General features: G+C 46.7%; 1 protein-coding gene across 1 annotated transcript in view; it reads left to right on the forward strand.

The window, feature by feature from the left end:
• The window catches only part of Cmya5 (cardiomyopathy associated 5), a gene marked incomplete at its 3' end in the record, with an annotated part of 56,261 nt that extends 40,240 nt beyond the window's left edge, over positions 1–16,021 (forward strand). The window contains exons 2-4 of the mRNA XM_059253125.1: positions 207–10,002; positions 13,426–13,521; positions 15,788–16,021. Coding sequence (XP_059109108.1) covers positions 207–10,002; positions 13,426–13,521; positions 15,788–16,021 — 10,126 coding nt within the window. The remainder of the gene's footprint in view (positions 1–206; positions 10,003–13,425; positions 13,522–15,787) is intronic.
• Positions 16,022–16,059: the final 38 nt, after the last annotated feature.

The following is a 16,059-nucleotide window of genomic DNA, read 5'->3' on the forward strand; positions in this document are numbered from 1 at the left end:
AATGAACTTCAGCTGCTGAGTCACTCTGTCCTGGGCTACATGACTGCACTGGCTCTCCTGACATTAATTTTTTAACTTTATTTTGTATTGACCCCTCTATTTGAGGCAATATTGATTTCTCTATTTTTACCTTTACTCATTCTAATAATGAATATGAATATTATCTTATTACTGGAACATATAATTATCGATATCATTAACTGCAGGTTGTCAGAGGAGGATGAAGAGGACAAGACCAGGCAGGAGTGTATCATCTCTGACCCCTCCTTCTCCATGGTGGCGGTCCAGCGGGAAGACAGTGGGATAACCTGGGAGACCAATTCCAGCGGAGCTTCTACTCCATGGGCTTCCGAAGAAAGTCAGACTTCTGGCGTATGTAGTTTGGAAGGGTCAGCTCTGAATTCCCCTCCAGGGAATGTTTCCTTTATTGTGGACGAAGTCAAAAAGACGCGGAAAAGAACGAGTAAGTCCAAGTGTGGCTCACCATCGTTACGTCGGAAAGGCAGCAAAAAACGAAATTCTCTGGAATCGCAAGATGTTCTGGCAAACAAGGAAGATGGTCCTTTAATTTCAGAAAGCCCAGGGCTCAATGCTGAGAAAGAGAAGTCACCTATGGGCACTTACGATAAAACAAAAAGGAAGAAAACAACGTCAAACACGCCTCCCATCACCGGGGCAATATACAAAGAGCATAAACCACTGGTGTTGAGGCCAGTCTACATAGGAACGGTACAATACAAAATTAAGATGTTCAATTCAGTTAAGGAAGAATTAATTCCTCTACAATTTTATGGGACATTGCCCAAAGGTTATGTAATTAAGGAAATACATTACAGGAAAGGGAAAGATGCATCCATTAGTCTAGAGCCGGATTTGAGCAATAGTGGTTCTAACATAGTTTCCCAAAGAAGTAAAGTAGTCGCCCAAAGCCCAGAAGATGATAGGGCGAGAGAGCTTGCTCCACCCTGGAGAGGTGCCCTCTCCAAAGGGCCAAAGTCCATGACCTCATTATTTAGTCATGAAGAGCAAAAGGAAGTGTATGTCGATTCCCCCTTCAATGCCATGTCTGCAACCGAGCACACAGCGTCCTCTTATTCTACAGCAGACCAAGACCATCTAAGACCTCCACAGATGGTGCCACAGCAGCCAGCTGACGAATCAAAGACCCACAGAACAGAGCCACCCAGCACACCAGCAACCACGGTCCTCGAAAAAGCAGAGGAAGAATTTGAACCAGACTCACCAGGAATGGAAAGTTCAGAGAACGAGGCTTCAGTGTTCTCAGGCTCAGCTGCTGATGTCACACAGGAAGACATGGTTTCTGTCAACCATTCCATGTCACAGGAGGCAGAGGAGTCTTTGCAGACAGGACCACTAAGACTGGCACCATCCATCCTAGAAAAGTTTGAGTCAGCCAAGGAAGAGCTAGAGCCGACTTCAATAGAAAAGACAGAACCAGCCTTTGAACACCTGACCTTGCCTGAGCCCATAGTCCATAGAGAGGAGGAGCATGCGCCTGAGCCCATAGACCACAGAGAGGAGGAGCATGCGCCTGAGCCCATAGTCCATAGAGAGGAGGAGCATGCGCCTGAGCCCATAGTCCATAGAGAGGAGGAGCCTGCACCTGAGCCACCTGTCCCCCGAGCCTCACAAGAACTAGAGAAGGGATTAGAAATCGTGGATACCACTGAACCCGAAGATTCTAGTCTAGAAGAAGAGATCATAGAACTTGATTACCCAGGAAGTCCGTTAGTTTCTGAGGAGCCCTTCAAATCTCCTTTGTCCCCTGAAGTGGAGCACAGAGAAGAGTCCATTCTACCGTCTCAGAAGACATTCACACCTGAACATGTCTCTTTGTCTGAAGAGGAAAGAGAGGAAAGCGAGTCTGTTTCTACTGATTCTGCGTTTGCATCTGAGTATTCGGTCCCCCAGGATTTGAATCGTGGACCAGAGAAACAAGACGCTGGGGCTGTTTCTCTCTCTGATGTGAAATCCACCTCTGAACCTGCTGTTTTTTCGGAGGAGGATGACGGCGAGCGCGAGGCTTATTCCTCAGCCGCGGCGTCTGAATCTGAGCACTCTCTCTCTCCATCCACCATTGAGAAGACATCTGCATCCCAGTCCCCACTCTTTTCACCAGTTACACCAGACCATCTGGTCCTGTCTGGAGATGAGGCCTCAGACAGTAGGAGGTGTCACACACCAGAGTCTGCGCCTGCTACTGAGTATTCAGACCCAGAGCATGCTGCGCAAGAGTTATTGGCAGGGACGGGTGACCATAAGCCCCCATTAAAGTCCCGAGATGTTTCTGAGCCCATGATTATGACAGAAGAAGAGAAAGAAGACGTGGGGCCTTACCCCCCCGTTGTGGATGCTGCCTCTGAATACTCTCATTCACCATCGTTAACCGAGAAGGCTTCTGAGCACCACTTACCACCACCCCTGGCTGCCACACTGAGACATGCAGTTGTATCAGAAGATGAGCGTCTAGAAAGTGAACATTTCACGTCAGATTCAAAACTGACACCTAAATCCTCAACTCCACAAAGTGTAACACAGGAATCCCCCCAAAAAACAATTGATGACATGCCCCAATTCAAACCAAAAGGCATTCCTCAGCCCGTGACCCTGTTAGAAGAAGAAAAGGGAGATGTGCAGCCGTCTTTACCGGATGTGGTGTCGGCATCTCCACACGCTGTCCCACCACACGCAGCCGAGATGCTTTCTGAATGTCAGGTCCCACTTCCTTCAGCCGCCTCGTCTGAGCACGTGGTCCTACCAGAAGGAGGGACCGTAGCAGGCCAGCGGTACTCACTTCCCTCCACATCTGCTTCTGAACTCTCCGTACCAACACCATCAGTAACACCAGAGTCCCAGGAGGAAGAGATTGTCCACACATCATCCCCTCTGCTTCTAAAAGGTGCCGCCTCACCCACAAATCTATCAGAGCAAGAGCAGGAAGAGGGAGACATCGGGCCCTTCTCCCCTGATTCTGCCTTTGTGTCAGAATTCTCGTTCTCACCCTATCCAACTCAGGAAATAGAGAAAAGAGAGCTGGGGCGCGATTCTCCGCTGTGCTTGACGTCGCCATCTGAGCATACTGTTTTGTCAGATGAAGACACGGAAGAGGCGGAGCTTTTTTCTCCGGATTCAGCATCACAAGTATCAATCCCACCGTACAGAATCCCAGAAACAGAGCACAACGAGGCCCAGCCAGACTCACCACTAACTACGAGGTCTGCTCCAGAATACCCCTACTTCTCAGAAGCGGATGAAGAAGACTCAGAATCATCAGTGCCTACACCTGTTCCCGAGCATTTTGACCCAGCACAGGAGCAAAAGGCCGGGCCCTTCCCTTTCATGCCTGTATCTGAAGACCTGAGTCTGCCACCTTCAGCAAATCAAACAGGCCAAGCAGAAATTACGCCAGATGCTCCAACAATCTCAACATCTGTATCCGAATATCTCATCCTGGCCCAGCAGCAGAAAACTCAAACATCACTGGAGCCCGAGGCTGGAGGTTTGGTACCACCACCTTTAACCAGTGAACAGGAGGAGGGAGATGCTAAGGGCCGCTCAGCAGCAGCTACGGCAGTTGCTTCTTCGTCTGCGCTGTCCCCAGCGGGAAAGGAAGAAGCCGAACCCATTTTGCCCACACCTCGGTCCTCACTTCCGCCTGAGTCAGCCTGCGTCCTTAAGACAGACCAGGAACCCAGAGCATCATTCTCTCTAAAATCTGCACAGGAGCAGATGGCTTTGCCAAAAGTCAGAAGGGAAGAAACTGTGCCGGATTCTCAAGGAGCCACAGCACGCACGTCACAGGATCAGACATCAGAGCCTCGGCCCCCAAATGTTCCAGGGTCTGCGATGAAATACTCAGTTTTGTCTGACTCGGCACAGGAGCCAAAGGCGGATGTCAAACCCGATTTAGCTCCAACTGTGACTTCTGAACTAGAACACAGAATGTTGTCAGAGAATGAGTCTGAAGTGGCAAAACCATGTTCACCTCCAGAGGAAACATCTATTTCTGGACGTGAGGTTTTATCTGGAGTGAAAACGGAAGGGAAGCGGGACTCCAAAATAGCCAGGGGACTTCCTGCAGCTTCGGCGGGGATGGAAAGGGAGGCTGAACATGGTCCACCCGCACCGCCAGCATGTACAGCTTTGTCAGAAGAAATGCAGAAAGAGACGGAAGCCAGCTTTTCTGCCACCACGGTGCCAATAACTAAGCTTGATTCGAACTTAACTGAGTTAGGCAGAGACGAAAGCCTGACAGATTCATCTCTCACCAGCCCCGAGGGACACCCCGGCTTAAAGCGGGTAGGGAAGAGTGAATTAGGAAGAAGCTCGCCACCACTCATCACCTCCAGAGGCGAGCACTCAGTCCTCATAGGGGAAGAGAAAGAACCAATTAGAGGGTTTGCCGACAGCTCTTCGTCTGGAGGTTCAGCTTGGCCAGGAGCAGAGAAAGAAACGAAGTTAGATTCATCTCCGAGTCTGTCGTCTCCATCACAGCGTTCTGTTGGGTCAAAAGTAGAAACTGAAGATGTTAAACCTGGTTTGCCCATTTCCAAAGAGCCGGCAGATGTGTCTGGGGGAGCCAGGGCAGAAGACAAACAAGGCCTTTCATTCCCTACAGCTCTCGATTCTGAACGCTCAGTTTCATCACAGAAAAAGAACTTGGTGTCTGCCTCAGAGATGTCAAGGCCTCAACCCAAACTTCCTGTCGACTTAGGTGGTGAGGTAAAGAAAGAAGACAGTGAGCTTCCTCCCCCACAAGTGTCACCTGCACCCAAACACACAGTTCCAAAGGACAAACCTGAGGAGATAATAAGGTCTCCTGAGTCTGAAAACTTAGTGTCAGACGACTTAGCCCCAACGTTACTGGCCCTCGGGGAGGAGATGAACAGAGAAGCAGAGGAGACATCTTCTTCAGAGCTGGGGGCTTTCCTGTCAGGAAAGCGAGATCTCGTGAAGCTCCTCCCGGAGCCTGAGGAGACACACAAACAGTTATCAGAAGCACCAGCTGCTGGGTCAGAACTCATTGGTGGTAGAGGTAGAAGTGAATCCTTAGGTATAGACCCATTAAAACCCTTTGTAACTGAACCAACGTCTTCTGTCTTGGAAATGGGCCCCACCAAGCTTAGGAGCAGAGGAAAAGAACAAGAGGAAAAGAGGGAGTTTCCTGTGCCAGCCACATCTCCATTAGAGACTGCTTCTTCTGACCTCTCTGTAGGGCAAAGGGAGCTCGAAAAAACCCTTCATGAGGGGCAAGCTGTTAAGGTGCCTGATGTGAGCAGCTCTTTCGCAGATAAACCAGATCTGGCTAGTCAACAATTCTCAGATAGGAAAGAGAATTTGGAGCAATCCAAATCATTTATGACAACCGAGTCTGTCGACGTTACAGGAACAAAAGAGAAGGAGACTCTCTCTTCTCCAAAGGATAACACCTGGATTCTGGAAAAGCCAGAGGACTTGGCCAATCAGCATGAAGATAGAAAACCAAGATCTCAGCAGCTGGAGTCTCCTGACAGCAATGAGCTGATGCCAGAGAAACTCAAGGCTGCTCCATTGGATACAAACCACATATCTGGAATCAGAAAGCAGGTTCTCCCACAAGCTGTGGAAGAACCCCATTTGCCATTGCAAGAACAAGTATCTACCCTTCATGTATCTAGTGGCAGGATAGAAACCTCATCCGCTAAGACTTCCCTTTCTGAAGAAATAAAGATGCCTCAGGAACCACAGCCCGTGGTTCCAGCTGGAAAGGTGGAGCGAGGCAGAGCAGAGGAGAGGCAGATCAATTCTTTCACAGAGAGTGAAAATTCGATACCAGAGAAAACAAATACAGAATTTCCCGGGCCTTGCGAAGAAGAAACCCAGGAGGAAATCAAACTACCTCTTGAAAGAACTCTCCGGAAATCAGAGCCTGGCTCATCGGCGGAACAGGTAAAGGCAGAAGCTGCCCCCGTTCCTGCCAGAGCAGCACGTTTCCTGGCCGGAGTTGCAGAACCCACACTGGACAATGACCAGGAAGCAAGCACAGTGCCGGTGTCTGGTGAAAAGCCACCTCAAGAACCAGAACAGGTTCCGTCAAAGGCTGTAGATGATGCCAATGAACAGAGAAAACCAGCCCCCAACGTGAAAGTGTCCATCCAAAGTAAATCTGTCCCTGCAGTCAAAGCAGATGTCACACCTCAAGCCCCAGCAACACCGGAGTTGGCACAAGGGCCATCTGAGAAGTCATCGGTGGCTGAGCAAGGTCTTTCTGCAGAGAAGGGGAAGAGAGGAATTTCGTCCTTCAAATCATGGATGTCTAACTTATTGTTTGGATCAAGCACTCCAGATAATAAAGTCAGTGACAAAGAAGAAGACTTAGAAACCCAGCCAAGTCCCTCTGTAGAGAAAGCAGCCACAGCCGTAGAGTCTAAAGGTGCAGTTCCTGCTGAGGTTAATGCAGTTAAACTGGCTGAAGAACCCAAGGATGTGTCAGTTAAATCCAGCGAAAGTCAAGACCTTAAAGAAAAACTCACATTTTTATCAAATGTAGAAGTTTTAAACCAGCCTGAATCCAACTCTGAAAATTATGGGGAGAAAGAATCTCAAGGCTATTTGGAGGGAACGGGTATAAGCTCAGCTACGCCAGCTGGTGGCAAACATCTTGGAATTCAACCTCATTCCCCCATGGGTGAGAAACTGGCCATGGAAGAAACCCCAAACAGTGTTCCTTCCCATGTTACCCAGAGCCAAAGACACCAGAAACCACAAATCTCTCCTCCATCTTCGTGGAGGATTTCTGCTCTTCAGGAAGAACCGAGCGGTGATCACAAAGAAACATTGATCTTGTCATCGGACGTAGTAGACAAAATGCCACAACAGCCCAAGTCAGCTCCATCCGACTTCACAAGGATGGAGGAACCCGAGAAGCCAGTGCCAGTGATTTGGCCAGTAGAATCAGAAGGCGGTTTAATTGATCTTGGTGGAGACAGACTAAGAAGAGAAATGCCAAAACCCACTTCTTTGGAACACCGTGAAGAGGAAGTCAAACTCCCAACAGAGAAGGATAGCTGGGAAATTAGCTCGTTTTCCCTGGCAGAGAAGAGGGACCTGGCAGAGAAACAAGAAATCATGGCTCCCTCGCAGCTTAGGGAAAATAAGGCGGCAGGAAAGTTGCAGATGACGCTGGAATCTCGACCTTTCAAGTTGGAAGAATCAAAAGCCGCTGAGAAGCTGGAACAGCGCATCTCTCCAAGTGGAGAGCTCATGGAAAAACCCAGTGTGACTCTTGCTTCGGAGGAGAGGAAAGAAAAGGAAGAGCAGGCATGGGCGTCTTCAGAAGGAAAGAAGCAGGGGCGTGGACCCTACTCTCCAGCTGCGCCTGGAGCATCGGCTGGCTCTTTGGGCGGAGCCCAGCCACCTTCATTGGTTAAACCACCCCCCATTGCTGAACAACCAGAACACATATTCACAGAGGTATACCCAGGAATTAGGGAGAGAAAGGCAGCAGAAACCCAACTACGTGCCCTGGAAGAGAGTAAAACCTTAGTAGAAAAAAACAAGTCTTCCCGTGTGGAGCCTCCCCATGGGGAGAAAATGGTTGGCCCTTCTTTGACTCAGGGAGGAAATCTGGAGTTGGAGAAATCAAGTGAGGATAGAGCGGGTCTCAACGAGGAAAGGGGGCAGTTGGTAATGCCAAAGTTGTCCTTTGGTGCTATAGTGGCTGCTGCGGATGAGAGTATGCAGTCAAGATCTCTATCTAAGGATGCTGAAAGGACATCCGAGCACACTCCTGATGAAACAGAGCATTTGGGAAGACCGCCCACTCAGCTGTCATCTGTAGAACCACAAACTCTTGTTTCAGGAACTTCTCTAGAACATACAGTGAAGAAACCCGAAACATGGTTGGAGAGGCCTACAGTCCACACTATCCAGACGTCTAAAGATCACTTGACCGGGATGCCGAAACAGTCCACTCTTGTTTCAAAGAGTCACTCGGAAACTGTGGAGGAGATGCACAGAAATGAACCACTCTCTTCAGCAGCAAGCAACTATACTCAGTTTATGCTTAGTGCGTCAGCAATCAGTGCTGATGGAACGGCTGCTATGAGAGGCACATCTCAGGAGCCCGGACGCACCTCCGTGAAAGATGAAGACTTTGCAATAACCAGCAAGCCAGCTGGACTTTCAGAGGACCAGAAGAGTGCCTTCAGCATCATTTCTGAAGGGTGTGAGATACTGAATATCCATGCCCCTGCCTTCATCCCTTCTGTGGACCAGGAAGAAAGTGAACAAATGCAAGATAAGTTACAGTATTTGGAGGAGAAAGCCTCATTTAAAACTATAGCCCTGCGTGAGGAGAGCGAGGGAGTTGCCTCCCCCAAAGCACGGAAGGACAAGTTAGAAGACCCTGGTAGGAAAGTCACGTCACTCACAGGAAGCGAGCCAAAGGAAACTCAGAAGACAAAAGAGGAGATAGCCACAGAGTCAGAAACAGGGAACTTCACTTTTATTCAACCCACAGTTTCCAGGGAAGAGGAGGATTATTTTGAAAAATACACTTTGATTGATTATAACCTTTCCCCAGACTCAGCAAAACAGAAATTAAGTCTTGAGGGATTCCCAAAGGAAGCCATGGAAGCAACGACTTCTTTCCCAGGAAGTTCAGAGGAAGGCATCCTGGAACCCGAATATGACTTGGTAAAGTTAGATGAGAGCTTTTACGGTCTAGCAAAAGACTACAGCGAATTATCTCACACAGAGATGCAGAAGTCTTCGGTCACCCCAAAACCAGATGATGAAAACGTGTCGAAGGGTATCAGCCGAGGGGTGGACTCCAGATCACCTGGGATGCCTTTGTTTGATGTGGAGGAAGAAGTTTTGTCAAGGAGTCAGATCTTTCCCACCACCGCCAAGGCTGTTAACCCTGAACTTCTCGAGGAACCACCTGCACTTGCGTTTTTATATAAGGATCTGTATGAAGAGGCGTTTGGGGAGAAAGAGAAAGGGGAGACAGCTTCGGAAGGTGACAGTGTGGATTCTGAGGCGTCATTTCCAAGGCGACATTCTGACACTGAGGATGGAACAGGTATGTATTTTGAGAAGTATATACTCAAAGATGACATTCTTCACGACACATCTGTAACTCAAGAGGATCAAGGCCAAGGCCCGGAAGAAAAGCCAGTTGGTGAGGATGATTTGCATCAGCCGAGAGTTGCAGAAAGGGAAATTGGGAGAAAGCCTGAAGCTAGTTTTTGGGAGAAGAATCTGGAAGAACAGCACAAGGCTGTTGACAGGGAAAGAGACTCTGTAGGCCACATAGAGCTCCGTGATGGGGTGGTGGTGCAGCAGAAAGCTCTGGTTACAGAGGAAGTCAGAGCGGTCACCCAGAAGATGAGCTACGCAGTTCCATTTGAAGACACCAGCCGTGTTCTGGAGAGTGTAGATGAACCAAACAGCCAGGGTAACGAAGCAGGAAATGCCAGTCCAGAGGTCCATCTGAATGTCCCAGTACAAGTGTCTTTCCCAGAGGAAGAATTTGCAGCTGGTGCCACTTACGCTCCAGAAATACCACAAGAGGAGCTCATCCTATCTGAGCCACATGAAGAGAGGTTCCACAATATCCCCGTACAGGATGAGTATGAGTTCGTTGACTCTCTGGTCAGTCGAGGCGTCTTCCCAGAAGAATCACATTCAGAATCCACACCCGAAGATGTGTTATCTCAAGGAACAGAATCCTCCGAGCACATCAAGGAACATGAACTCATGAATGAGGAGGAGCCAAGTATGTCTGCCGAACAGAAGGAGTTGGACAGAAGGAGGACAGAAAACGACCAGACTGCACCGGAGCCGGTTACAGAGAAGACACAGAGGGAACGGAGAAAGGCCCAGGTTGACTCTTACTGCTACACCTGCAAAAGCCCAGTCTCTGAAATGGACAAGGTGTTGGACGTTCACAAAGACCATGAGGTTTCGGCACTTGACACAGCTATCAGTGCTGTGAAGGTAAACCAGTTTAACGCACACAGTTATACATGTATGTTGGGTTGCTTTTGCATTTTCTTAAAAACGACAAATATTGGATGTTCATTTTAAGCAAAATGTTCTGAAAAAAAGTGTGACTATTTCCATAAGAATTTAGTTAAGACTATCTTATCTATTATTTTTACAGGTATATCATGTGTCAGAGCATTTTTCTAGGATCTTGGTTTATCAGGAAATAATATGGGGTCATTGCCACCGAGGAGTTTACTGTCTCATAGCAAAGACCCTTAATGTTATAAAAAAAAAAGTAAAATGTTTTTAATCTCAATAATTATGCATTGACACACAAAATAAGTTACTTCCTGTCATCAATAATATTGTCCTTTAAATACACATCTATCGCATTGTCCAATTCTAAGTGTTAAAAAAAAATCTTGAAACAGTAAGATTTTAATTTTGATTCTCATCATATCCCACCTCCCCAGGGGTGCTGTTGAGAAGCATGGAGTCTTGGAGCACCCACCTACCTCTCAATCACCTTGTATTTTCACATCTCCATCCTACATATAGCATCCAGAATGATCTTGAAGTTAACAAATAATAACAAAACTTGAGCGCTTTCTCTGTGTGCCTGGCCTGTGTTGAGTTCTTGGTCTACAAAGGACATTTTAATTCTCATAGCTCCCCGTCACAGTTTGCAGAAACCGGGATGGGCTCAGGGTGTTAGTGGTTTGCTGAGGTCACGAGGGATGACCCTGGGACTGGTCCCCAGGTTGGCCCGACATTAGAGCTTATGCTCTTGGCTGTGGGTCCACACCCTTAGGCCCAGTGCCTTCCCGTCAGTGGTTCTCACACGATCCTTCAATGATGTTGCTGTTAAGTAGTTGTCAGGATCATTTTGATTAAACAGGATTGCATTTCAGAATCTGGGTATTTTTTTTCCCTATCAAATTAATCCCCTTCTAGTTCTCTAGGGTGAAATTTCCTTGACATTTTTCTGGTTAAAGTTTGGAGGAAGGGGCCAGGCAACCTCTGTTGTGAAATCTTACATGTCAGGTGCATTAACTCCACTGAAATGTGCCCCATTAGGATTACATTTTGTTTGAAGACTGACAGCTACCGGTCCCTGTCTGCTCAGTTTTCCATACCTTTTTATTAATTGTGTTTTGTTCCTATCTGAGTTTTGCCAAAATGTGGACAATTTTAAAAGTCCAAAGCAATACTCTGATCTCTTCAGATCGTATAAATCTTTCATTTAAAAAAATAATTCAAAAGTAGGATGATGGTGCCATCTTTAAAACAACATTTTAAAGTTTTTTTATTTTGTTCATTTGATGTTCTCTAAGGAATGTGGGAAGGAGAAAGGTGAGAACCCATGACTAAAGCTAGGAAGGCTTGCTTTTTTTTTTCATTAAGTTACCCATGAAAATTAAGAGTTGGAGGCAACTTACAAAAAAAAAAAAAAAAAGAAAGAAAGAAAGAAAGAAAGAAAGAAAGAAAGAAAGAAAGAAAGAAAAGCTGGGGTCTAGAAAGATGACTCAGCAGTTAAGAGCACTTGCTGCTCTTGGAGAGGACCTGGGTTCAGTTTCCTGCACCCACATGGTGGCTCACAGCCATCCATAACTCCAGTTCCAGGGAACACAATACCCTCTTCTGATCAGGCAGACATGTGTGCACATACATACATGGAGGCAAAACATTCATATGCATAAACCAGGAACTCTTAAAAAATTTAAGAAAAAGGGATCTCACAAAAGCTGTAACTGGTAGATGGACTTGCTTGCCCCTTCTGAGGCTGCTGGCTGCAGTTTCCTGAAGCCCCAGCTCTTCCTGCTTTGCCCATCCCCCATCATGGTGATTGTCTTTATTTATCTATCCGCATGCTTGATTCACTTCTTTCCCTTGTCATGGGGTTTACTGATCTCCTGTTCTATGTCAGGAAGGATGCCAGTCATTGGGAGTGAGAAGGAAAGAAAAGACAATGAAGAGATGGACTTAGCTGTTTCTCAGCTCAGTACTGGCTTTCGGGAGTACAGGATGCTGAGAGACTAAGCTTTGGGGAGTTCAGTAGTTGGGTGGAAGCGGGAGAGCCAGGGAAGGTGTCTAAAAGCTGAAGCTTGGCTGAGCCTTGATGAGGTACAGATCGTGTTAGTCAATGGCAGAGAGGACGTTCTAGAAATGGGCACTGTAGGGAAAACACATGTGAGAAGAAGGTACACAAAGATGCAGCTTGTGTCACAGGAGCCTAGGGGGCAGGGGCCGGGGCGTTAGGGATTGAGACCTACAGGGAATTAGCGGCCTCTTGAAGAGGCTTCATCATGTAATATCATCGTCATTCTGTGGACCGCTGAAGCTCTGTTCTTCAGTTTTGTTTTTTATGTTTTTTATCAGGCCAGAGTGCCGCTAGGCTTAGAACGATGGCTGAAGTAGGGACTGCCCTCAACCACCACTCCATAAATTTTCTACTTGGTTGCCGCTTACTGCACACCTGAACCCTCTCAAGATGGTTGGACTCTGAGATTCAGTAGACAGTCCTCTGCGGCACTTGGTGTGCCAGGTGCCGAGCTGGGAGTACCCTGCTCACCCTCTCTGCCAGGCACATGGAGGTTGTGTATGGTTACGTCAAGAGACCACTGAGGCACGGCAGGCCACTTTAGCTAGAAGGCTGTGTGTTCCTTGCTTTTCTTGGTGCTGTAAAAACACCTGATAGAAGTGACTTAAAGGAGGAAGGGGGAGGGGTGCTATTTTAGTTTCAAATTCAAGGGTACAGTCCACCATGGAGAAGTCACAGTGGTGGGGGCTAGAAGCAGTGGGTCACATTGTATCTACGGTCTATCTACAGGCGATTCTAGAGCTTGTCGAACTGATAATCAACACCGTAGAGTTCGACTTCAGACTATAAAACTCCAGGCATTATGAAGGTAATCATTCAAATCCAGAGTTTATTAAACAAGAATACCCATGCATACGTGTGCTCACATTCACGTAGAGGTCAGAGACAAACCTCAAGTATTTTCTTCAGGCACTATCTACTTTTTTTTTTTTTAACTTTAACAAGGTCTCTCACTTTCCTGGAACTCATTAATAGGCTAGGCTGGCCAGGCACCTGCCTGTCTCTATCTCCCCATTTCTGGATTACAAGCAGGCACCGCCATGCTCAGTTGGTTTTACGTTGGTTCTGGGGCTCAAACTCAAGTCCTTGGGCTTGCAAAGCAGGTATTTGCCAACTGAGCTACTTCTCCAGCCCCGCAGAACTCGACTGTTTCTCAGACATAACTGTGTCCAATCCATTTAGGAGAAGCAGTGAAAATACCTAAAATTTGATTTGTTGGTGAGTATGGTATAGTAAAGCTCTACAAATATATTAAGGAAACCAGAAACCACTGATTGAAATGTGCCCCTCTGACGTTCTACAGTAAAGACACTTTTAATTCTTCCCTTTAGGTTCAATTAGGAGAATTTCTTGAAAACCTACAAGAAAAATCATTGAGGATTGAAGCTTTTGTTAGTGAGATTGAATCCTTTTTTAATACCATTGAGGTAAGTTAGCATACTTCTTTCTCCTCTGCCCTATTCATTGTATCAACAGTAGACTATTTGGAACTGATTTGATATGTGTATTATAATGTGTATGTAGTGGCGTATATGTGTGTGGCGTGTGTGTGTGTGTGTGTGTGTGTGTGTGTGTGTGTATGTGTGTGGTGTAATATGTAGTGTGTGGTGTATAGTGTGTGTGCATGTGTGTAATATGTGGTATGTGTGGTGTATAGTGTATGTGTGGGGGTATAGTATGTAGTGTGTGTGTGTGTGTGTGTGTGTGTGTGTGTGTGTGTGTGTTGCAGGATATTTGTTTACACTGTATGAAGATGTGTCATTGTGATTGGTTTAATTGGCTCAACAGCCAACAGCTAGACAGGAGAGGTTTAGGTGGGATTTCTAGGCAGAGAGAGGAACTCAGGGGATGAATTTAGGCCTGGGGATTAGCCAGTGAGACATGGAGCATGAATGTGCAGCATGGGCAGAGGTAAAGAGCCATGTGGCAGAACGTAGATTAATAGACATGCGTTGATTTAAGTTATAAGAGTTAGTGGGACAAGCCTAAGCTAAGGCCAAGCTTTCATAATTAATAAGTCTCTGTGTTATTATTTGGGGGCTGGTGGCCCAAATAATGTCCAACAAGAAAGACTAACTACATGTATGTGTGCGTGGCATATAGTGTTTGTGTGTGTGTGGTATAATATGTATAGTGTGTATGTATGTGTGTGTGGTGTAGAGTGTGTGTTGCGTAGTATATAGTGTATTTCTATCTGTGTGATGTATTGTGTGTGTGTGTGTGTGTGTGTGTGTGTGTGTGTGTGTGTGTGTATTTGGTTTACATTGTTGGTTATCTTAATTCAAAGTGAGGGTTCTTATAGTTTCCCCTCACTGTGAGCACTGAGGTCACTTTCTGTCTAAGGATGAAGGCTTTTCCCCTAAAGACGCTCACTTCTTAGGGCCCTGGTATGCTAAGGCAGATGCTCTCTGAGAGTGAAGCCTCAGACAGTTACTAAGAGGTGTTACTGCTTCCATGTCATGGGTGAGAGACCGAGACTGATTCTTCTGCTCTGCTTTCCTGCCTCTCACTGCTTGGCCTCCAGAAGTGTTCTGACCACTGACTTGAGTCTTCTCTTTGGGGCCATGGTGTCTCAGGGCACCACTGAATCTGCACACTTCTGGATGTTAGTTTCTGCTCCTCCACTGTGAAGAGAATGGGTAGGAATGTTCTGTCCTTACCCAGAGGTGGCCCAGATACCTGTAACTGTCAATCAGAAGGGAAGAGACCTCCAGGCCACTGCAGAAACTGACTAACCAATCCCATTGGTGCATTGTAGATCAGTGAACAGCTGCTTTATTGTCCCGTTCCCCAGTCAGTCTAGTGAGGATAGCTAATTGGCAGTTGTGTCCAAATGGACAGTAAAGTTCCTTCCACTGTGGTAAAACTGCCCCTCCCAGGAGAATACTGGTACATACAGAGAGGTGAAAAAATCACACAGGTCAGGATCTTCCCCAGATGTGATTTTCCTTTCTTTCTTTTTCAATTTTGATATTTCTTTTCTTTCTTAATGGTACTCTTGTAGTGAATTCCATTGCAAAGCTAACTAAAGCAAAGCAGATATATAAGCTAGAAGTTTAGACCATGTTCTGAATTTTGACTTTTTGGCTGGAATGTCAGAGGTGTTGTGGAATATTAGTTGAAGATGTGTTTGTGCTGTGGAACATTTGTTTAATGATGCAAAGATATGTTGCATTCTTGTATGTTGCATTTAACTCTGTGAAGCTGTGTTATTTTGCCTGTCTAAAACACTGGATTGGTCTAATAAAGTGCTGAACGGCCAATAGCAAGGCAGGAGAAAGGATAGGCGGGGCTGGCAGGCAGTGAGAACAAACAGAAGAAGAAGAACGTAAAATGGAGGAGCAAGAAAAAGAGGAGACAGAATTCCAGGGGTCAGCCACCCAGCCACACAGCCAGCCATGGAGTAAGAAGTAAAGAAAGGTATATAGAATAGAGAAAGATAAAAGGCAAGAGGCAAAAGGTAAACAGGATAATTTAAGCTAGGAAAAGCTGCCTAGAAATAAGCCAAGCATTCATAAGAAAGAATTAGACTCCATGTGACTATTTGGGAGCTGGGTGGCGGGACCCCAAAGAGTGAAGAGTAAAAACAACCAATTGCACACAGGCCAGTTCTTTCAAAGGCAAAAAGATGAGGGGCAAACAAAGGCGTCCCGTCTCTGTTCATTAAGAAGCGCTCTGGCCCCGCCCCTCTAGGAGAACTGCAGCAAAAATGAGAAGCGGCTGGAAGAGCAGAATGAGGAGATGATGAGGAAGGTTTTGGCACAGTACGATGAGAAAGCCCAGAGCTTCGAGGAAGTGAAGAAGAAGAAGATGGAGTTCCTGCACGACCAGATGGTCCACTTTCTGCAGAGCATGGACACAGCCAAGGACACCTTGGAGACCATAGTGAGAGAAGCTGAGGAGCTGGATGAGACCGTGTTCCTGGCTGTGAGTACCACAGGAAGCAGGCCCGATGCCTGGTGCCC

The sequence above is a fragment of the Peromyscus eremicus genome, unplaced genomic scaffold (assembly GCF_949786415.1).
Source record: "Peromyscus eremicus unplaced genomic scaffold, PerEre_H2_v1 PerEre#2#unplaced_1733, whole genome shotgun sequence".
Classification (NCBI taxonomy): Eukaryota; Metazoa; Chordata; class Mammalia; order Rodentia; family Cricetidae; genus Peromyscus; species Peromyscus eremicus.